General features: G+C 52.7%; 2 protein-coding genes across 3 annotated transcripts in view; one reads left to right on the top strand and one right to left on the bottom strand.

The window, feature by feature from the left end:
- The window catches only part of ERN2 (endoplasmic reticulum to nucleus signaling 2), a 20,750-nt gene extending 10,101 nt beyond the window's left edge, over positions 1-10,649 (top strand). The window contains exons 9-22 of one of the 2 annotated variants that reach the window (XM_036827221.1): positions 403-481; positions 574-721; positions 834-955; positions 1,665-1,820; positions 2,088-2,256; positions 6,865-6,949; positions 7,088-7,277; positions 7,356-7,455; positions 7,532-7,731; positions 9,009-9,156; positions 9,245-9,372; positions 9,909-10,032; positions 10,114-10,181; positions 10,265-10,649. In XM_036827221.1, the coding sequence (XP_036683116.1) occupies positions 403-481; positions 574-721; positions 834-955; positions 1,665-1,820; positions 2,088-2,256; positions 6,865-6,949; positions 7,088-7,277; positions 7,356-7,455; positions 7,532-7,731; positions 9,009-9,156; positions 9,245-9,372; positions 9,909-10,032; positions 10,114-10,181; positions 10,265-10,477 (1,930 nt within the window). In that variant the 3' untranslated portion in view covers positions 10,478-10,649. The remainder of the gene's footprint in view (positions 1-402; positions 482-573; positions 722-833; positions 956-1,664; positions 1,821-2,087; positions 2,257-6,864; positions 6,950-7,087; positions 7,278-7,355; positions 7,456-7,531; positions 7,732-9,008; positions 9,157-9,244; positions 9,373-9,908; positions 10,033-10,113; positions 10,182-10,264) is intronic. The other variant, XM_036827222.1, reaches the window with a different exon arrangement.
- Positions 10,591-21,589, bottom strand: PLK1 (polo like kinase 1). The gene is made up of 10 exons (XM_036827223.1): positions 20,418-21,589; positions 19,540-19,708; positions 18,628-18,772; positions 17,529-17,622; positions 15,977-16,196; positions 13,031-13,186; positions 11,994-12,071; positions 11,639-11,793; positions 11,355-11,537; positions 10,591-11,105 (listed from the first exon to the last, which is right to left on the bottom strand). Exons 1-10 carry the CDS (start codon positions 20,823-20,825, stop codon positions 10,899-10,901), a joined length of 1,815 nt encoding a protein of 604 aa, XP_036683118.1. The 5' UTR covers positions 20,826-21,589; the 3' UTR covers positions 10,591-10,898.

Raw genomic sequence — 21,589 nt, 5'->3', positions numbered from 1 at the left:
TGGGACAGCTGGGTGGTTTTCTGGTCTGAGCAGCCAGATGGTGGCTTGGCTGAGCCTGGACAATCTAGAATAGCTTCACTCAGCTCTCTCGTAGTTGGTGGACTATTTAGCCTACAGGATGTCAAATGAGGTCTCTCATGCCCCCGCACACTAGCCTGGGTTTCCTTCCTTGGTGGTCCCAGGGTTCCAAAGAACCCCATGAGAGGGCAAACTCCAGTGCACAAGCATTTCTCAAGACTCTGTTTGTGTCACATCTGCTATTGTCTCACTGGCCAAAGCAAGTCACTTGGCCCAGCCCAGAGTCAGTGTGGGCGGGGATAATACAAGGACACAGGTACTATGGTGACTGAAACTACCCACCACCATCACTCATTCTTCTCCCCTTTTCCTCTCCCCCACTAGGATGACGCTGTATGTGGGGAAGGATGAAGCTGGCTTCTATGTGTCTAAAGCACTGGTTCACACAGGGGTGGCCCTAGTGGTGAGAAGCAGTCTCTGAGGGGCTGGAAAGAGGGGATGGAGCAGGAGAGAAGCCTCCCCCCACCACTCCTGACTCTCCATCTTCTGCCATAGCCTCGTGGACTGACCCTGGCCCCCACGGATGGCCCCACCACAGATGAGGTGACACTCCAAGTCTCAGGAGAGCGAGAGGGCTCACCTAGCACTGCTGTCAGATACCCCTCAGGCAGTATGGCCCTCCCTAGCCAGTGGCTTCTCATTGGTGAGACCCCCCTCTCCCCAAATGTAGAGTAGATAAAGGATCTGTGAGCTCAGTTTCTGAGCTGGAAGGCTGAGATCACCTCCAACCCATTGACATTTTCCCTGCCCCTTAGGACACCATGAGCCACCCCCAGTCCTGCACACCACCATGCTGAGATTCCATCCCACCCCAGGGAGTGGGACTTCTGGGACCAGACCCTCAGGGGGCACCCAGGCCCCAGCTCTCTTCTTGGAGGTCAGTGCTAGCGGGGTAGAGGGCATGGGGGTAGATGTGGCAAGGGTGGGCAGCCCTTGGACATTTTCCTCAGGCTTCTAGGAATAACATTTGGGGGTGGGTCAACTGACCTCACAATTTCTCGGAAGGAAAACTTTCATTTGTTGTTATTGCCAGAAAAGTGTTAGAAGTGTTAAAACGATATTGGCTATCTAAATTGTGAAACATGGATCACAGTTTTCTTTATTCTTCTTCAGTTTAAGTTTACAAAATGTTTATCAAGTGAGAAAATGAAAATGGAAAAACTATAAAAGCATGCCCTCCTGGGAGAGGACTGGACAAGAGTTGCTAGTAGTTCAAGTTTAGAAGGAACAGGAATGACCTGGAGACATAATTATCAAATCTGGTTGCTTATCAGAATCACCTAGGAGCCCACTCCAACCCCCCCTGAATTCAGAATCTCTGGAGGTGGATATCTGAATTTTTTGGTGATGCCCCAAGAGTATCTGAATTTTTAGTGATACCCCAGGAGATTGCTGGTCCTTAGTTAGGTCTGAAAGACCGGTCTACTGGGGCACCATAGTGTTTCAGCACCATGGAGAGTGCCAGGTTTCCCACCACTCACTCATCACCCCTTCAGCTAAGCCCAGCCCTATACTGGGTCATGAAGAAGGGTTAGGGGTTCCACAGTGGGAGGGGCTGCTAAGAGTGAAAGGTTCTTTGTCCCCAGCTCCTGAGCCTGAGCCGGGAGGAACCTTCGAACCTGGAGCTGCATCCTGAAGAGAAAACCCCAGACCTGTATCCAGGACTGGGACCCCAACACCTGCTGGTAGCCAGCCTCACTGCTCTCCTCCTGGGAGGATGGATTCTCTTCCTGATGAGGCAGGTAAGCCCATCATCCCTGGCCTCAGGTCCATCTTACGGTCTTCCTAGGGGGAACTCTACTCCTCCTCTCCAAGCCCACTTGGCAACTTTCTCCCTCATCCAGATCCAATTCTGCCCCCTGCCATCCTCTTAGCAGCTCCCAGAGCCCTTGATACTGTGCTCTTTATGCCAATGCTCCAGGGACAGGCCATCTCAGGCACAGCTTCTGGGCCCATCATGGGTCGGGGGCTGGCCAAGGCTGGGTCCTTAGGCCCCCATGTTTCAACAGCAGCAACAGCAGCTGGCAGAGAAGCAGTGGCAGCAGGCTCCCCTGGCACCTGCAGGCCCTTCTCACATCTCACAGGATGCTCGGTCCCAGCCCTCCGGGGCCACCCCACGGAGCCGGAAGAGGTTTCAAAACCCCCCAGAGCAAGACCAGCCACTCGAAGACCCTGAAGGTGAGCTTACATGAACAGGAAAGGACAAAGTCAGGGACAGAAAAGAGAGGGGCAGGTTTAGCTTCAAAGTCGGTATATTAGAAGCCACTATAGTGGGGTAGCCAAGCCTAAATGAGTAAATAGGAGAGAACTTCAAATAGTGCCTGCTATGTAGTTGAGCCCTCTAAAAATGTTTGCCATCATTTTTACTGTTGTCGTTATGTTCAAGGACCCTGGATGCAGATAGAACTGGGTATAGATCTAACTCTACTAACTGTTAACTTTGATGAATTGCTTAACTCCTCTTAGCTTCAGTTCTCTCATCTGTCAAATGGGAATAATAACACCCCCCCCCATGACATCACTTCATTATGAGAGGTTACATCACCATTACTATTAAACCAAACTACGTGATGTTATTAATATTTGTGTTAAAATAACATCATATTTGGTAACAATAATAGTAAATCACCTAGGTACCATTTGGTTCCTTTTCTCTTTAGGGTTTTTTTATTTTTTAAACATTTCTCTTCTCTTTTCTCAATTTCATCCTATAAATAAGCCCTTTCAAGCTTCCTCTGGAATCTGTGGGATGCCCCAGGGGAACTTCCACATGCTTTTAGTGGTCAGTCCAGGCTACTTCTCTCCTGTTCCTTTGGCTCCGGGCTGGGCTGGCCTCTGTCCTTTGTGTGAACTGCCGCTGGACCCTCCTGTCACTGCTCAAACCACTGCCTCATGCCTTGGAGCCGCTCTGCTGTGCCCTTAACTCAGCGTGAAGTCCACCCCATGCTTGGCATGATGCTCCCATGCTGCTCCCAAAGTTCCCCCTTGCGTTCGCCTCCCTGTGCTGAGAGGGAAGCAGCTGTCTTCCTCGGGGCTCAGCTCTTGTAGAAAGCCCCCCACTGCCGAGTTGCCTGAGCCCTGAGGGTTGCAGTTCCAGTCACTTTACTGGCTCTGGGGGGGGGGTCCAAGTAATACTCACCCCACTGCACCCCGAAACACTCATCTCCTTGGACCTTCTGACTCGAGCCAAGTCTTTCCCCAGATGACCCAGACTCCACTTTGTCCCAGGTGGTTCTCGTCAAATGCCCTTGCTGTTCCTCCTGCCATCATCCTTCAGGTGTCCCTCACGACCCCAGTCCACGGTCCCAGTCATTGACAGGATGGAATTCCTTCCCCAGACGTCTCAGTCCCCTTGTGAGTCCGTAGATACCAATAATCCTCAGAGGAGGAGAAAAAAGGATGTTGAATCCCAGCCCTGGCTCATCCTTGATATATAAAACACTTAAACTTCTTTACTCACTATAAGAAAATAATCAAAGTGATATCAGTGTTTCAGGACAAGAATCCCAGCTAGAGCTTGGTACCTTTGTTACAAAACTCAGTGGTAACAATCTCTATATAATACTGGATTCCCTCTGGAATTGAAAAGAAACCTTTCTATTTCTTTCACTTTCTTCCTTTAAAGTTTTCATAAACTTTACTTTGGTGTTTTCATGACCTCTAGGCAAAGCCAGGAAAGGACAGGCTGTTATTAGGCTCTGTGATAAATGCCGTGATAGGGGTGGGGAGGATACAGGGAGCTATAGGAACACAAAGGAGGGGCATGTAGCTCAGACATGGGGACATGCGAATTGTCCTGAAAGGGAAGTCTAAGCTGTGATCCCAAGGATAAGAAGGAATTACCCAGGTGAACAGGGAGGAGGGGGGCAGGAGCAGTCCAGGTGGCACCAGTAGCACAGGCGAAGGTTCAGAGATGAGAGGAAGCAGGGTACACATTCTGGAAGCTGAAAGGAAGGTTGCAATCTCATGCTCATGGGTAGGTCCGGTGGATAAAGTAAACAAGTGAAGCAGCCACATAGGAGAGAGAATAGGGCGTGGTGGGACTGTGGCAAACTGGAGAACGGGTGCTTGGGCTCAGCCTGCCTTGCTCACTGCTGCAATCTCGACCCAGAGTGTGGCTCATGGAATATCTGTTGAGGCAGAGACTGACAGTGGCCACTGCAGGTTCTTAGACAGCCCTTCTCAACTCAGTAAGTATATACGGAGTGAATATGTGCTGCGCAGGTGTGAGGAACAGGCAGAGTTAATAGGCTGGATCTTGCCCATCCAATATACAATAATATGGAGTCCAGTGTATCAAAAATCTTTAGTGCAGGGAGAGTCAAATAAACGAATGTGGCAGATGGCAGAAAAGCTTCGAGAACCACTCTCCAAAAAAGCCCCCGCCACACTGGCACCGTGTGGCAGCCTATTCTTATTCTTAGGACACCTATGTCAGGAACTCTGACCTTGGAAATCTTGCTTCTCCTCTTGGTGCGGGGAGAGGAACGTTCTTCGGGACCTTTTTATGGTTCACAAAATCAACAGTGGAGTCCTGTCCCACTCTCATTTAACCTCCACAAATCCATCTACACGTGCTTGGTTGGGTGTCCTCCAGGACCACCGGCTACATGGTACATTAAGCGGCAAGTGGGAGCAATCAAGCCTGAACCAGAGTTAACACTGAGAGCTAACATTTATATAGTGCTTACTGTGTACTGGGTACTTTTCTAAATGCTGTGCATGCATGAACTCGTATGATATTCACAACATTTTTGTGAGGTGGATACTATCATAACGCAGATTTTATGGAAGAGAAAATGAAAGGTTCATGGCACCCCACCCCAGACTCACAAAGCCAGTTAAGTAACAGCTCAGGAACTCAAAAGCAGTTCAACTTTGGGATGTTACCTCTGTTTGCATTTTGGCAATACCCATGAAAGTAGGTGACCACTTTAATGGGTTCCCAACCCGTGTAAAAGAAGCAACACAATACATCACATGTTCTTGAGGTTTTCAGAGGGAATTCTGACTGTACACTGCTTCCCCACCATGTGACAACTTTTGATTACTTTAGAACTTCTCTCCTGCATTTGCTGCTTCTCCATTATCATGATATAGAAGGCTGAGCAAATGGTGAATATGTTTGTGCAGACTGAGCCTCCCAGCTCATTATTATTATTATTTTTAATTAATTTATTTTTGGCTGCATTGGGTCTTCGTTGCTGCGCCCGTACTTTCTCTAGTTGCGGCGAGTGGGGGCTACTCTTCGCTGCGGTGTGTGGGCTTCGCGGGCTTCTCATTGTGGTGGCCTCTCTTGTTGTGGAGCACAGGCTCTAGGTGCACGGGCTTCAGTAGCTGTGGCGCACGGGCTTAGTTGCTCTGCGGCATATGGGATCTTCCCGGACCAGGGCTCGAACCTGTGTCCCCTGCATTGGCAGGCGGATTCTTAACCACTGCACCACCAGGGAAGCCCCCCGGCTCATTATTTCTGCATTCAAGGCCAGAAGTCTGGCCTCCATCCCAGCATTGAGGGTGCTCCTGAATCTAGAGTTAGTTCTGAATCTAACCCAGAAAGCACGTAGCAAGTCTTCACCTCATGCCAAGGGAGGGCATCCAGAGCAGGGAAGGCAGACACGTAAGAGACAGGAAACGCAGCAGAACGAAGCAAGTGGTACAGAAGAGGGGTTGGAAGCGCTCAGGGACCCTCACCTGGAGCCAGTTGAACATGGCTTGTTCAAACAGGCTTTCCCACAGCTCTGTCCCTGCTTCCCGAACTGCCGGAGAGACAGGGCCATCTTACTTGTGGGTGACGTGCTTCCAGCAAGGCCCTGGGCCCACGCTCCTGAGTGTCCAGGGTATACAAATTTCGGTTACTGCTTGCATCTCGTCAGGAGATGAGAGTGACTGTTTAAGCAAATAATCCAGAGCAGTGCTGAGGGACAGCTTAATACTTTTCTCACTGATCCCTGATGCTGATTTTCATTTGCTTTTCCTAGAGCTGATTAGAGAGACTGAAGCTGGCAGCTCTTCCTAAGGAGAGTGTTCTCAGGGCCACGGAGGGGCACACAACTCTAGGGGCGTCAGATACACTTAGCTGCGAGTATGGGGCCCCTTGGATCTGAGCAAGGTGCAGCCTGGTGCATTGTGAGGGGTCTCTCGCAAGCAACCCGAAAGGAAGAGCAGTAACAGTCCAAGTCCTCTCCTCGCCTGAGCCAACCCCACCCTTCTTAACAGGAAACCGAGGCCTTCTGGGGAATCCCTGCTGCCCTAGAACTAACTCTGGGGCAGCTCAGCATCCAAGTGCCCACTGACCCCGCCCCGCCCTCTTCCAGGACAGTCTTTTCTGCAACAGCATTCACCCTCCTCATGCTTACGGCTGCCAAAACTCACCTTCCCGTTTGAAGCGAATTCCTCAGTTAAAAGGGTTTATTATAACTGGTGGAGGTGGGTAAAGGAAAGAAACCTGGGCAGAAGATGCCAAAACAGGGAGAAGGATAAAAGAGGACAGTAGAGTGAACCTCTCCCCCACCCTTTCTTCCATTAATCCTCATAATAATAAGATGCAGGATCCTTGACATAGGTCCCACTTTACAGATGAGAGGACCAGGGCACAGCGGTTAAGTCACTCGCCCAAGTTCACACGGACTGAGTGGCAGCACGAGACACTGGACCCAAGCAGTCTGGCACCAGGCGGGGCGTGGAAGGGGGAGGCTGGGGAAGGGCCGAGGCGGGGGAGCCGGGACTGGGCAGGGCGGCGGCGGTGGGCAGAGGCTCCCTGAGACCCCCCCTCTCCCCTCCCCCCAGCCGAGCAGCTCACCGTGGTGGGGAAGATTTCCTTCAATCCCAAGGACGTGCTGGGCCGCGGGGCAGGCGGGACTTTCGTTTTCCGGTGAGCCGCAGCCAGGAGCCAGGCTGGGGATGGCCACTGTCCCTTGGAGAGCCATTCTTTCAGAGAACCCCCGAGGTGGGCACAGCTCCTAACCTTTGCCTTCGTCTGCCCTCTGGACCTCCGCTCGCCGCCTCCCAGGGGGCAGTTCGAGGGGCGGGCGGTGGCTGTCAAGCGGCTCCTCCGTGAGTGCTTCGGCCTGGTCCGGCGGGAGGTGCAGCTGCTGCAGGAGTCGGACAGGCACCCCAACGTGCTCCGCTACTTCTGCACCGAGCGGGGACCGCAGTTCCACTACATCGCCCTGGAGCTCTGCCGGGCCTCGCTGCGGGAGGTGAGGCCTGTGCTCAGGGATGGGCGGGGGGCGGGGTCCTGGGCCGCGGGGTGACGCTCTGCCCCTCGCTGCTCCCAGTACGTGGAACACCTGGAGCCGGACGGCTGGGGCCTGGAGCCGGGGATGGCGCTGCAGCAGCTGATGGCGGGCCTGGCCCACCTGCATTCCTTACACATAGGTACCGGCCCCTCCCACCCTCCATCCAAGCTCCTGACTCCCCCCCCTCAGTTCTCAGCTCTGCTCCGCTCTCACAGTGCACCGGGACCTGAAGCCCGGCAACGTCCTCATTGCGGGGCCCGACAGCCAGGGCCGAGGCAGAGTGGTCCTCTCAGACTTTGGCCTCTGCAAGAAGCTGCCCGCTGGCCGCTGCAGCTTCAGCCTCCGTTCGGGCGTCCCCGGTACAGAAGGCTGGATGGCGCCCGAGCTCCTGCAGCTCCTGCCCCCAGACAGCCCCGTGAGTCCTCCCGCCGCCCCAGGCCACAGGAGTCCCTCCCTGCCCAGTGCCTCTCCTGCCCGGGCTCCAGATCACCCGCTGTGTGACCTTCAGTCACTCCTCCAAGCCTGTTTCTTCATCTGTAAAGTGGGGATAATTCCTCCCTTCTTATCTAGGGCAGTGGTTCTCAACTAGGGATGATTTTTGCTACCTTTGGGCAATGTCTGGAGACATTTTTGGATGTCACACTTGGCAGGGGAAGGGAGGCTTGTTACTGCCGTCTAACGGGCAGAGGCCAGGGATGCTTGCGAAACATCCTACAACGCACAGGACAGTCCCCCAGGACGAAGAATTATCTAGTCCAAAATGTCAGTAGTACTGAGGTTGAGAAACTCTGAACTAGAAAATAGTTTTCATCTCTACTGTGCTGCAGAATCACTGGGGAACTTGAATAAAATTCAGGTGCCTGGGCCCCACACCCAGTAACTGACCCCCAGTGACTGTAACGTGTAGCCAGCGTGGAGAGCCACCCAGATGTGGAGGGTTTGGGGGAGCATCACATGAGCTGATATTACTGGAGCACAGCGCAGTATCTGAGCCCTGGAGACACTTGAGGTGGAGACCCCAGGATTATAGATTTTTGAGTCGGTGTGTAGGGGAAAGTCACAGGCATGGATGAGAGTAACACGCAAGGACAGTCACCAGGAAAGCCACCCCACCCCTGAAGTTTAGAGAAAGCTAGAATTGGTCAGCCTGGAGGCCCAAGGACCAAAGCACTGATGTTAGGAGCCTGTGCAGGTTTTGATTTTCTAAATTAGCAGCCAATATTTTAACTTCTGGGAATTTCCACATAAAAATCTAGATTTCTGGATTCTCTTGGAAAATCAAAGCTCTGCCACCCGAGAAAGTCCCCTGCAGGCAACCAGCTGGAGCTAAGTGCCAGTGGCCATGTGTGCACAGGGCCGGAACCAGATCATACAGTCCTCACCGCTGCCTTACTGCCTCATGCGTGCCCAGCTTCACTTGGTTGTGTTGCCCACCAGACCTGGAGGAGTGACACTTGGAAACCTAAACTAGAGGCTCAGTAGGGGCAAAGATTTTGGATGAAAACCGTGGGTCCCTTTCAACAGTGCAGAGGGGAGGGGATCTAGGGCCAAGAGGATGCCTCTTGGGACGCATCCTTGTCCCCTAGTCTGAGCCAGACCCCCCAGCTGCCGTGTCAGCCCAGCGGAGAATGTAGCCCGGCAGACTTCCTGGGGCAGAGACTTCCTCCTTATGCTGCTCCCTCTGGCCCCCAGACCAGCGCAGTGGACATCTTCTCTGCGGGCTGCGTGTTCTACTACGTGCTTTCCAGTGGCAGCCACCCCTTCGGAGAGAGTCTTTATCGCCAGGCAAACATCCTTGCAGGCTCTCCCTGCCTGGCTCACCTGGAGGAAGAGGCCCACGGTGAGGGGGACGTGGGCTGGCAGAGGAGCGAGGAAGCAGGGCAGAGCCTGCGCGGGCCTGAAGCCGTCCCTCCCTCTTGCCCCTACAGACAAGGTCGTTGCCTGGGACCTGGTGGAGGCCATGCTGAGCCCCCTGCCACAGGCTCGTCCCTCCGCTCACCAGGTGCTGGCCCACCCCTTCTTTTGGAGCAGAGCCAAGCAGCTCCAGTTCTTCCAGGTCAGGAGGAAATCTGGGGAGTGGCCCCAGAAAGTCCCACGTTTGGGTCCTGAGCAACAAGAAAGGGGAAGCCAGATTGGCTGGGGGAAAAGAGACTCTCGTCTACCTGTTCTAGGCCGCCCAGCTCCTTATCTCAATCAAGGCAGAGCCCAGACTCCCGAACGCTGCCATCTTGGCACTGCACGGTCTCCTCAGCACCGCTTCCCCAGCCCAGCTGCCCCTTGTGTGAGGCTAGACCCCGTTCCTTTCAGCCCTAGTCGTCTCTCCTGCTATACTCGTGCCCAGACAGCCCATTCCACTTGTGTGACCTTGAGCCTCTTAAGCCTGTTTGCTCATCTGTAAAACGGGGACGACAGCACCTCTGTCACTGGTTGGATTAGACCCCGCACAGCACGGAGAAGCCACACTCCATAGAAGGCAATAATACTTACCCTAAACCGAGCAGCTTTGGCTGCTGCACTGCCCCAGCCATGGGACACTCCTGGCCTGTGGCCTCCGAGCGCGGTCAGGAGGCTCAGGAGCTCTGTGGGTCCTAGGACGTCAGTGACTGGCTGGAGAAGGAGCCTGAGCAGGGGCCCCTGGTGACGGCGCTGGAGGCGGGTGGCTCCGAGGTGGTCCGGGGCGACTGGCACAAGCACATCTCGGTGCCGCTGCAGACAGGTAGAGGCCAGGCTCGGGTGGCCCGGGAGGCCGAGGGGAGCCCAGCGGGGACGGCTGTGCCGACGACCTCCCTGTGCACAGATCTGAAGAAGTTCCGGTCGTATAAGGGGACGTCGGTGCGAGACCTGCTCCGTGCTGTGAGAAACAAGGTGTGTTCCAGGGCTTGGGAGGGGCCTGGATGGGGGGAGGCGTGGTCCAGCTAAGGCCGGGCTCCCTGCTCCGACCCCTGCAGAAGCATCACTACAGGGAGCTCCCGGACGAGGTGCGGCGGGCGCTGGGCCCCGTCCCCGACAGCTTCGTCCAGTACTTCACAAACCGCTTCCCACGGCTGCTCCTCCACACGCACCGCGCCATGAGGAGCTGCGCCTCCGAGGGCCTCTTCCTGCCCTACTACCCGCCGGCCTCTGGGGCCCAGGGGCTGAGCCCGGGGGCCGCTGGGAGCTGAGCTGGCCTGGCGTCGAAGAGACCGGCAGCGGCTGGGCCGCCAGGGACACCAGAGCAACAGTGTGGCCGGAGCCCGGGTGCCAGGCACCCCTCGGGGAACACAAGAAGAAAAAGGAAGATTCATATATGTTTAATGTAATATAAAGGCAAGGAAAAGACAGTCCCGAATTCAATAGCAATATTCTGTACAATTCATATGGTGGGGTTGAGAGGGAAGGGGAAGAGGCCTCAGAACCCACACCGGGACATGTACAAAAATAACTTACACAGCAGCCCCACCTGCAGGGATGATGGAGCTTCCGCCCCAGCCCCCAGGGCTGGGGGACACCCCATAAAATAGCACCACGGGATCTAACCAGCGCGGGCCGAGGTGCTGGTGGGGGGAGGAGGGTGCCAGTCCAGGGGGGCGGTGGGGGGGGGGGCTACGAGGAGGCCTTGAGGCGGTTGGTGGCCGAGCGTGAACTCAGCAGCTTGTCCACCATGGTGCGGGCGTAGCGCAGCCGGCTGGCCAGCTCCTTGGAGCAGCCGTACTCCTCCAGGAGGCTCAGGCGGTACGTGCGGAAGTCCCGCTTCTCGTCGATGTAGGTCACGGCAGCCATCAGCGGGCACAGGATGAGTTTGGTGTGGTCCTGTGAGGGCAGGAGGGGAGCGGGTGGACGGACCGGGGGTTACTGGCGATTGAAGCTCCCAGCTGCCTGTGTGTTTTGGCGGGAGTAGAGGGAAGATATCCCAGCCGATGGGGGGGCGGTGGGGGGCATTTCACTCCCTTCTGCTGACGCTGCCAAGGACAGGTCCCGTGCCTCCCACTCCCCACCCAATGCCGTGGGCTGCTGAGAGGCACAGATACCCGGCCCCAACCCTCCACGGCCGCAGCTCACCTGGAAGAAGTTGATCTGCACGCAGCCATTACTGAGGTGCAGAATGATGGCGCTGCGGGTGCGAAACCAGGTACGCAGGTAGGGTAGCCGGGCTAGCTCGTCGCCTTCCCGGGGCGTGATGTTGGCACCCGCCTTCAGCAAGTGTTCACTCATGTAGTTTCGGAAATACTTGAGGAGGGTGATCTGGTTGGAAAGTGAGGGAGGGCGTCCGGAGTTACAGCCTGTCCCCTGGCAAAGCCCTCAGTCCCAGCAACAGCGGCCCACGCGGGCCAGCCAGCACTCACCTTCTTTATCAGGGAGTTGGGATGGGAACTCACGGTGAGGTAGGACTCCGTGCCATCACGCTCGATGTACTGCAGGCTGTCGCCGTCGTTGTAGAGGATGAGGCGTGTTGAGTCGTTGAAGAGCACTCCCACGCTGTTGTCACACAGCTGGTACCCTAGTGGTAGGTGGAGGGAGGCCTCAGAAAGGGGCGGTGGGGAGCAGGGGGCCGTTAGGGGCTGGGACTAGGAAGCCTGGGATGGAGACAGGAGAGTGTCGAGAGAAGAGGACGTGGGAGCCAAGAAAGGCAAGAGCCGTAACAACTCGAAGGGTTTCTAGGCAGCATGTGAGCCACCGCCACAGCTGGGAGAAACCTACCGAGGCCGTACTTGTCCGAATAGTCCACCCACTTGCTGACCCAGAAGATGGGGATGCAGGCGGGATCCTCAGCCTCCTCTGGGACAGAAACAGACAAGATGATCGATCAGCACCAGCCTCTTCCCCTCTGGTCCACTCAGGCGGCCCACACCAGGGAGCTCGGTAAGAGGCCTGGAGCCTTCTGCCAGCAACAAGCTTAGACAGGCAGCACTGAAGCAGAAAGGTACAGTGCAGAGCGCCGAGTCCACTCATGCATTCGGCTGACCCATTTATCAAAGGCCCGCTGTGCGCCAGACACCGTTACAGGCAGCGAGCAATGACAAAACCCAGCCCTCCCTGAGCTTGCATTCTGGTTCTAGGGATAGAGACCAATCAAAATAAATGTGCACAGAATATGTAAGTTACTTCTATCATGGTGCAAATCAGAGAGTTTTAAATGATTAAAAAATTGTGAGAAGACAGACAATCCCAGATACGTGAAAATGTTATGTTCTGTGCATGTGACGATCCCTTCTTTTAAATACAGTAAACAAATACGGAAACTTTAGAATATGTTAGATGAGAAGTGTTGTGGAGAAACAGAGCAAGTAAGAGGAGTGGGGGCAGGGAGATGATCATGGAGGTGACTCTGGCGCAGACACGTGAAGGCAGCGAGTGTGAGCCTTGCAGGGATCTGGAGGAAGTGCGTGCCGGGAGAGCCAAGGCCCTGAGGCTGGAGCACGTCTGGGTCTGTTATTTCCACTGTCTTGAAGGCTACAGAGGGATTCCCCGAGCAGAGGAGACAGTGTGTGCCAATGTATACAGGCGGCACATGGAGGTGCTGGAAGGTGGGGCGCTTGTGGAGACAGACGAGTCAGAAAAAGAAGGAAGGGGCCTGACCATGGAGGGCCTGGGACAGTAGGCTAACTTGTTTGCACTGTAATGTACAGGAAATGGGGGAAGTAAAGGTATTACGGAGCCGGGGGCCTGGACAAGCCACTGGCACTCCGGGGCTGACTTCCCTGCCCTGCCCAGACGCCCGGGCCCGCGGTGCCCACCTTGCCTCACCAGCCCCCTCTCTGAGGGCTTGGAGGCGTTGACGCTGTGCAGCTGCTGCAGCATGTCGCCGAGGTGGCAGTCGACCGCCTCGCTGGCCTCCCGCACCACTGGCTCCTCTTTTTCCCGGGGACGCTCGGGCATGGGGTTCTCCATGCCTGGAAGGAGATGAGACGTAGTCATTAGCTGGGCACAAAAGCTGCAGGTTGGGAGGGCCCGGGATCCCCGGCCACAGCTGGTACTGCCCCCAGAGAAAAGCTCTTTGCGCTGCCACTGCTTTAGGTTAAGTGCCAGGTTATTAGAGCAGCCGCTGCCCTGCTCATGTGACAGCACCTGGTACTCACTCATTGGTACCTCCAGGGCCAGGCCAAGCCCTGTAGGAAGGCTCACGGCCACACACAGCCATAGAGCTTCGGACGCTCAGACCTCTAACCCAATGCTGGGCCCTGCAGGGCACCTCTGGTCACTCAGGGAGACAGCTAGAAGGCACGAGCAGCTTGGAGCTGCCTGGCTTCAATCCAAGAATTAAAAGCATCTTTTGCATCCAGGAAAATGGAAGGGCTCAGTAAATCGCAACCCATCAGCAAGATGGATTAAGCAGGCATTTAATGAAAACGTAAGAGATTTTTTCCACCCTAAAATTTGCTTTATGTACTTATATGTGACTGAAATCTGAAAAGATACACACTGAAATTTTAACATCAGTTATATTTGGGTGGTAGAAGCATGGATGATTTTTATTGTCTTTAGGCTTAAATGTTTCTTTCCCCACCAACATGTGCTAGTTCTCCTTGTGTAATATGCAATTCTTAAGATATTTAAAGATATGAATTTTCAATTAAAAATATCTATGCTGTGATAAGGACGTAAGTGTGGAATAATAACATATTTGGGACTTGCTTTAAAAACTCTAGCAAGGGAGTTCCCTGGAGGTCCGGTGGTTAGGACTTGGTGCTTTCACTGCCGGGGCCCGGGTTCAATCCCTGGTGGGGGAAGTAAGATCCTGCAAGCCACACAGCGCGGCCAAAAAAAAAAAAAAAAAACACGAAAAACAAACAAACAAACAAAGAAACCTCTAGCCAAAAAAAGGGGAAGAAGGTGGAAAAGATAAAAACAAGTATGGGCAAATGTTGGTAATTATTGAAAACAGATGATGAATAAATGGGGATTTATGTATTCCAAAAAAATTTCACCCTACTTTTGGCTAAGTTTTGAAGAATGCTTTATGTTCAAAAATTAAAACCGAAAGAAAAGAAAAGCAATCCTTAAAATAACAATATTACATTATAGCTCCAAGATTAAATATCCATGAGTCCATACCGACACAAATAACCAAATAAATAAATGGGAGAGAAGTGACAGCTCTTCCTTACAGGAGAACTCCAATTAATGGATGTAGAAGGAACAAGAAAAGGAGAAAAGTCACCATTAGAATACCACAGTAATAATTGCTGCAGGCAAGATCCACCATGGATGCTGAAATCAGTAGGCTAAAGTTTGAGAAGAAATAGAATCCTCTCAGAGTAACTCCTCACGAGGTATTAATTAATCACAAAAGGAAAAACAGTAACTCTGCACTGGAGGTACCACCTTAACCAAGTGATCACCAATCAAAGGAAACAGTAATATAACCAGTGAAAATATCAAAAAATTAAAGCCAAAAGAAAAAAGTAATCCTTAAAATAGCAGTATTATAACTGAAACAAATGAACTCATATATTAAATTGGTGCTATATCCACACAGAGAAATAACGTATTTCAAGTGGCACTTTTTTTTTTAAGTGAAATATATTCCAAAGACAAATAGAACTGCAAGAAAATGAACATCATTTCATAACATACTTTATAGATGTTGAAAATTCATGTATATAATGTAAGGAAAAAGGGTTTTCAGTGTAAGGAAAAAAAATACAAGTATAAAATTAAAAAAGTAAAAATCCTATAATATTATATTTAAATCAGAGACTTATAAATTACCAAAAGAAAATTAAAGTAGTAACTTCACAGTGGAGAAAAAGATTGCTGTAAGAGAAGTTTCATCAATGTTAAATTTCCTGAACTTGATAACTTGATAACTGTGTCCTGTGCTGTGGTTATGTAAAAGAATTGTTTTTAGAAAATATACACTGAAGTATTAAGTAGTAAAGGCCAGAATGTGTACAGCTTACTATCAGATGGTTTGGGGAAAGAAATTTAGAGAAAGTAAATGTAGAAAAATGTTAATTGGTGGAGAAAAGGGGGAACAAGATACAGGAAGTTCTTGTCTATTCTCACTTTTCATAATTTGAAACAATATCAAAATAAAATGTTCAAAAAGTGTGAATCAGAAATAGCAGCATAAATTCAAGGTCCCCGCCCCCTTCCCAATCATGTATTTCCTAATTCTGTTCTCTGAAGAGATCTAGAAACAATGACAACCCAAGCAATGGGATGTGGTTTTGTAAGAAAATGTCCATCCTTTTAAAGAAATGCATACTGAAGTTTATGGGGTAAAATGACAAGATGTCTGGGATTAACTTCAAAAATACTTCAAAGGAATGAAAAAGGAGTGACGGAGCAAACATGACAAATCTTGATAAGTGTTGAGTCTGGTGGGGATGCGGGGTCTACTGCATTGTGCTCTATGTGTATACCTGAAAAATTTCAACATTTTTTCCCAAAGACCATGCAAGGTGATATTAGCAATTTTTTTTTAAATACAAATTTTTCAGGCATGGCGTTCAGCCACTCTCTTCTTTTGGGGCATGATGGGTCTGATTCCGCCATGGTAAGGTCTGTCTTTCCTGACAGGGCTGTGGGGAAGGGCATTTTGCCACATGAGGATGGGGACTACGTATTCAAGGACTGGGGCCTGTCCTACCACACACCTGAGCTATGGGGGCCATCCATTCACACACCTGAGGCCTAGGCTCTCTTGGGGTCTGCTGTCTACCCAGACCCCGGTTTACCTTTATTGAGGATGGTGAGAGGCTTCCGGCTGCTGGGGTCCAGGCTACTGGGAGCAATTGAAAACCTGGGTGGAATGGTGAGGCAGGTGATGGGGAGGCGGGCAGGGATATAGCCAGAAGTGAAAAACTCGTCATTGAGCAGCTCCTGAATGGTTGGACGGGCAGTGGGATCTGTCTGAAGCATCTTCTGGATGAGGGACGCGGCCACGGGGTTGATGTGCTGGAGCAGAGAGGGAAAGACGTAAGTAGGATGTGATGGGGGACCCGAGTGCAGAACTGCCGCCAAGAAGCTGCAGCCCCGGCCCCGGCCCCGGCCTCAAATATGCCATGTTCAGCAGCTATAAACATGCCAAGTTTCCACTAGCAGCTTTACTGAGTTGACAAGTGTCAACCTAAGTTGTGAGAATGACAATTTCTCCTTCCTCTTGAGGTCACTTTTTCCCAAAATTTGCTCTTGCATAATTCAAGTTGCTCACCACTAGAGCAGCACTTGAGAACACAGGCTTCAAAGTCATAATGACCTGGTTTAAGTCCTAGTTCTGTCCCTTAATACTGGCTGTGACAACTAACCCAACTTTCTGGGCCTTTGTAAATTCATCTATAAAATGGGGACACAGCACCAAGCTTGGTGCCCTGGTGAGGAGATCCAAACCCAGTGCAGGTCAAATGCACACTAATATTCTAGCATCAACTATGCACTTACTATGCGCCAGCCAAGTATTCTAAGCACTTCATATATATTAACTCATTTAACCCTCACAGAAACACCCAGGGGGTGAAGATCTCTATCACCATCTCTCTTTTGCAGATGGGGAAACTGAGGCACAGAGAGGTTAAGTGCCTAAGAACACACCCCCAGTGAATGGTAGAGCCAGCAACCACACGGGGGCATAGTCAGCTGCAACACCCACACTCGGAACCACTCTGCTCTGTCCAATAGTGACCCTTTATGACAGATTCAGTCCACCTGTCCTTATGGGCTCTTGGCTTCACACAAGGCAAAGACACCAAACTGGAAAGCAGTCGTATGCCAGGCTGCTGCAGGCTATCCCTCTCAATGCACTCATGCTGGTGGTTGCGAAGCACAGCGGTTCGCAATTCTGTGAGCGCTTATTGTATGCAAGGTGCTCTGGGGTAGGGACTCCATTTTATAGATGGGAAGCTGCAGCTCAGAAGATTCAGGCCACTTGTCTATTGTGATCTGGCTGCTAAGTAGCAGAGCCCCTCTGAATCAAGGCAGTCCACTTCCAAGGCTTAAGCAGTACGTCTCTGTCTGCCTTCTACTTCCTTTCTGCTCTCTGTTTTACACATCTTTTGGTTTATCTGCCCAACCTTTCAGAACCTACAAACTCTCTTCCCCAAGAAAAATTCTTTTGTGCACATACGTCAGGTTTTGTATGCAATTTCAGACAAGGACCCTCTAAAGCTCTTATGGCTACCCTAGGGGTAGGACTGACCCACCTCTGTCCCCAGGATATGGCTGGGCTCAGTAAATAGCTTTGGGGGGAAAAATTAAATAAAATAAATGTAAACTTAAAGTGTTTTTAGTCACCTTGGGAATACTGTACTCATTCTTCTTGATCCGGAGGTAGGTCTCTTTTAGGCAAGAGGTCTCAAAAGGTGGTTTGCCCACTAACAAGGTATACCTGTAAGCACAAGGAGGGATTTGGCTCAAGGCTCCTAACCAAAACCCAGATGCTGGAGGAATCCTCTCAGGGCCAGAAAGGAAGTCAGACACCTTCTGGACATTCACTATGACTCTGGGGTCCCGGAGGACAGTCCGCAAGTCCACTGAACAGCCCCAGGAGCCAGGACACTGGCAGGGAGGAGTCCTCAGTAGAATACAGGTGATGAGACTCGATTCTCATGGGCCAGTGATTTTTCTGCTATAGCCTGCACTATAGCAGGGCTCCAGAGGCTGCCAGCCACCACAAAACAGGTCAAAGCAAGTGGGCTACCTGCTCCTACAGAGGCAGCTCCTAAGTACAGAGCTAAGTAATAGCTCTGTACTTAAGGCTGCAAGTTTTCATTTGAAAAAGTTCCACTGCAAAGTAGTAGGAAAGCCATTGCAACAGCTCATTTCTAACTCTCCAGTACCAGGGCGACCATGAAAGGGGTGACACCTGAACAGGCCCAACTCTCTGCCTACCACCCACCCACCTCTGATGGCCTTGATCCAGACAGACCACAGGGCCTCCTCCTGCCAGCTATAACTACTGGCCTAACTCCTCCCACCCATTGCTGCTTTCTAGATCAGTGGTGCTAATACTTTATTGTGCATGGAAAAGCTCAAGGGTCTTAAAATCCAGATTCTGATCCAGTCAGCCTGGGTCCTGAGATTCTGTGTTTCTAACAAGTTCCTAGGTGATGATGATGCTGGTCTGCCATACTTTGAATAGCAAGGTACTAGAGCAAGTTTGTGGAGACCTTCCCTCCCCCATTCCCCAGACCATGGCCCAGGCTGCAGGAATCCTACAGGATACACCAGTGAGAAGAAAAGATATGGAAATGAGGCTTCCTTTTGGATCAGTCTGCCCTCTGGAGCAGCCTTTCCAAAGGCAGAAAGGTCTACAGGATAAGGTCTGCCAGGTGAGATATCCAAAAAGGCCTCTGCTGAGGCTGGGTGGGTCCTGAGACAACTCCCAACTTACATGATGCACCCAATGGACCACACGTCCACCTCGAAACTGTGCCCTTTCTTGCTCAGCACCTCAGGAGCTATGTAATTAGGAGTCCCGCACAGGGTCTTCTTCCGTTCCCCGTCATACTCGACTTTGGTTGCCAGTCCAAAATCCCCTGGGACAGAGGGAGGAAGAGGGGGGACTCAGATGCTAGCCTCTGCCATCCATCAATGCGGACAGCTGGTTCAGGTGTAACCATCAAGAACCAGGGTCGTTTGATCCCTCAACCCTCTAGTTCTTGTGTGCAGCAAGGCTTGCCCAGGAATCCTCCCACCATGCTGGCCCCAGGGAGGGGCCTCCCAGAGACCCTCCTCACCCCCTCCCTTAGAAAGGAGGGCTTTGCTTCTAAAAGGGAACTGGTAGGGATAGCAAAAGTCACATGCCTTCAGGGATTAAGCAGGTAAATGTCAAGATGGCTACTTGGCAAGTTTGTGAGGAAGTGATAGGGAGGGGTGGGGACTGTGGCAAAGCAGAGGGCACCTAAAGGGAACAGCTGCTTTTCAGTCCAGCAAAGAGCTGCCCCTGTACTGCTGGAGCAGCCAACTGTTTAAAAGAAGCCCCGAATTCAAAATCAAGCCTCCCGATTTAAAAAAGTGAAAACAAATTCAAATCCTTTTTTTTTTTAAAAAAAAATAATACTGTATAGGAGAGCACACACACCCAAAAATGCATCTGCAGGCAAGACACTGGCTTTTGGCTCTTTCTTCTAAATTTCTGTACTAAAGAGAGGCTTCTAGAGGCAATCAACAGCCCAGACTTCCTACCATCCTCTTCCTCCCTCCCTTGTCTCCTTCCGACTTCCTCTCTCCCTCCCTCTCTCCCAGCTCCTCCTCATTCCCATTTAGCGTAGTGTCAAGTGCCCCTGCAGGCCCAGCTCCTCACCTATTTTCACCTCCAGATCCTCGTTCAGGAAGAGGTTGCCCAGCTTGAGATCTCTGTGAATAACGCGGTTTCGATGCAGGTACTGGCAGCCGAGGACGATCTGCCGAAGATAGTAGCGGGCCTCGGGCTCCGTGAGTGCTTTTCTCCGCTTGTGCAGCTCCAGGAGAGACTGGGCGGGGGAGGGAAGGAGGAGTGGGGAGTGGGTACTCAGGCCCAAGGCAGGGCGGGTGTGTCATTAGGTGAAGGCAGCCCAGAACCCTACCGCCCATTCCTTCTCCAGGACAACTACGATGTAGACTCTCCCCTAAGCCAGGCCACAACCGTTCATAGCACCCCCTCTCCCACCAGCTTCCTCCCAAGTCCCTTACCTGGGACCCCTGTCTCAGCCCACTCCGGAAGCTCAGAGTCCCCAGTATCCCTGCCCCCGGGCCTCTTCGCAGCAGCAGATCCCTCTCCTGACCCCTCTCCTCCCCGAAGCTAAGTCTGGCTCCAACTACCTTCTGCCTGACCCAACCCACTCCGGAAGGTCCGGGTCCACAGCACCCCCTACCTAGCAACTCCGGAAGCCCTGGCGTCCATTAGCAGGGTTCTCCCGCGACCCGCACCTCCCCCACTCGGCCCAACTCCTAGCGTCCGGGAGCCGCCTTCCCTGGAGGCAACCTGACCCGGGCTCCACTTAACCGGCACCCCCTCTCCTAGAAGCCCCAAGTGCCAAGCACCTCTTTCCCCGAGACCTTCTCCATCCCCAGCTCGAGGTTCCCAGCACCTCCTCCCCAGCAGCTCCGAGCCCCGGGGCGCTCCTTCCCCAGCAGCTCCGGGTGTGGGCGCCCCAACCCCGGTCCCCAGGGCAGCTCGAGTCCCGCAGCAGCGACACTCACCCTCCGGCGGCAGAGCTCCAACACCACGAACACAAAGTCGTTGTCCTCGAAAAAGCCGTGGAAGCCGACGACGTGCTGGTGAGCGAGGCTGCGGTGAATGGATATCTCCATGGACATCTTCTCCTTCTGGTGCGGTTTGAGCAACAGCGACTTAGGCACGATCTTGCCCGCAAACACCTCCTTAGTGTCCGCGTCCGAGATCTCGAAGCACTTGGCAAAGCCGCCCTTTCCCAGAAAGCGGCCCCGCAGATAGCGCCGCCGGCTGCGCGGGTCCACTAGGACCTCCGGGATCTCTTTCGCCGGCGGGGCAGCCGCCGGGGCCCCGGGAGCTGCAACTCCAGGGACCCCGACTTTCCCTGGATCTGCTGGTGCCCGCGCCAGCTTCCCTGCAGTTGCCGCCGCACTCATGTTCCCGGAGTTGCTCAGCGGACCTAGCAAGGTCTGGGCAGAGGCTTGGCACGGCTCTGCTCCTCCTCGAATTCAAACGCGGCGCCGGGAACGTTACAAAAGCCTACGCGCTACTGATTGGCCGCGGGGATTTAAAATCCAAACCCGCCCGCCGCGCGGCACTCTGGGAGCGCTCTGCACTGCAGCCGCCTTTAAACCCGTACCCAGCCCCTGGGGGAGAAGCTTGATTGACAGGGACTCGCGGACCGAAGACACGTGGGATGCCTGGGAAACCAAACCCGGTGCGGGGACGCCGAGACCCAGCCCCAGGAGAGGGGGAGTTCAAGGTTTCTCCCTTTCTTGGCGGCCGGGGGAGCTCCTGCAGTTCACAAGCACCTCCTCCAGGAAGCTTTTCCTAGCACCTTCCTCCACCCCTCACCCCACCTTCTAGATTGTAAACTCTGAGAACAGAGACCTGGCAGCGCCAAGAGATAGCTTGGCAGAGCCCGAGTACCCACCTCAGAGGTCATCAACTCTCTTCCAAGTCACCCCAATAAACTAAAATCTAAGTAAAAAGAGGATGCTTGCCAGGCAAATGCACCTTCAAGACAAATTCCCTACTCCCCTCCTTCAAATAACAGCAGGGACCACTAGCATCACCATCACCTGGGAGCTTGTTAGAAAGGCCAAGATTCAGGCCTCAACGCAGACCTCCCAATTCAGAATCTACCCAGTGATTTGCACACATACTGAAGTTTGAAGAGCACAGTACCAGACACCACCCT

This window comes from Balaenoptera musculus, chromosome 15 (genome assembly GCF_009873245.2).
Source record: "Balaenoptera musculus isolate JJ_BM4_2016_0621 chromosome 15, mBalMus1.pri.v3, whole genome shotgun sequence".
NCBI lineage: Eukaryota > Metazoa > Chordata > Mammalia > Artiodactyla > Balaenopteridae > Balaenoptera > Balaenoptera musculus.
The sequence above is the reverse complement of the archived record's forward strand: the minus strand, read 5'-3'. Positions and strand labels throughout refer to the sequence as shown.

Coding starts and splice junctions, on each gene's coding strand:
- PLK1 (XM_036827223.1), bottom strand. CDS start 20,825: ATGAGTGCGGCGGCAACTGCAGGGAAGCTGGCGCGGGCACCAGCAGAT. Junction 12,072..13,030: donor GAGGGGGCTGGTGAGGCAAG/GTGGGCACCGCG, acceptor TTTCTGTCCCAG/AGGAGGCTGAGGATCCCGCC. Junction 11,538..11,638: donor CCAACTCCCTGATAAAGAAG/GTGAGTGCTGGC, acceptor CTTTCCAACCAG/ATCACCCTCCTCAAGTATTT.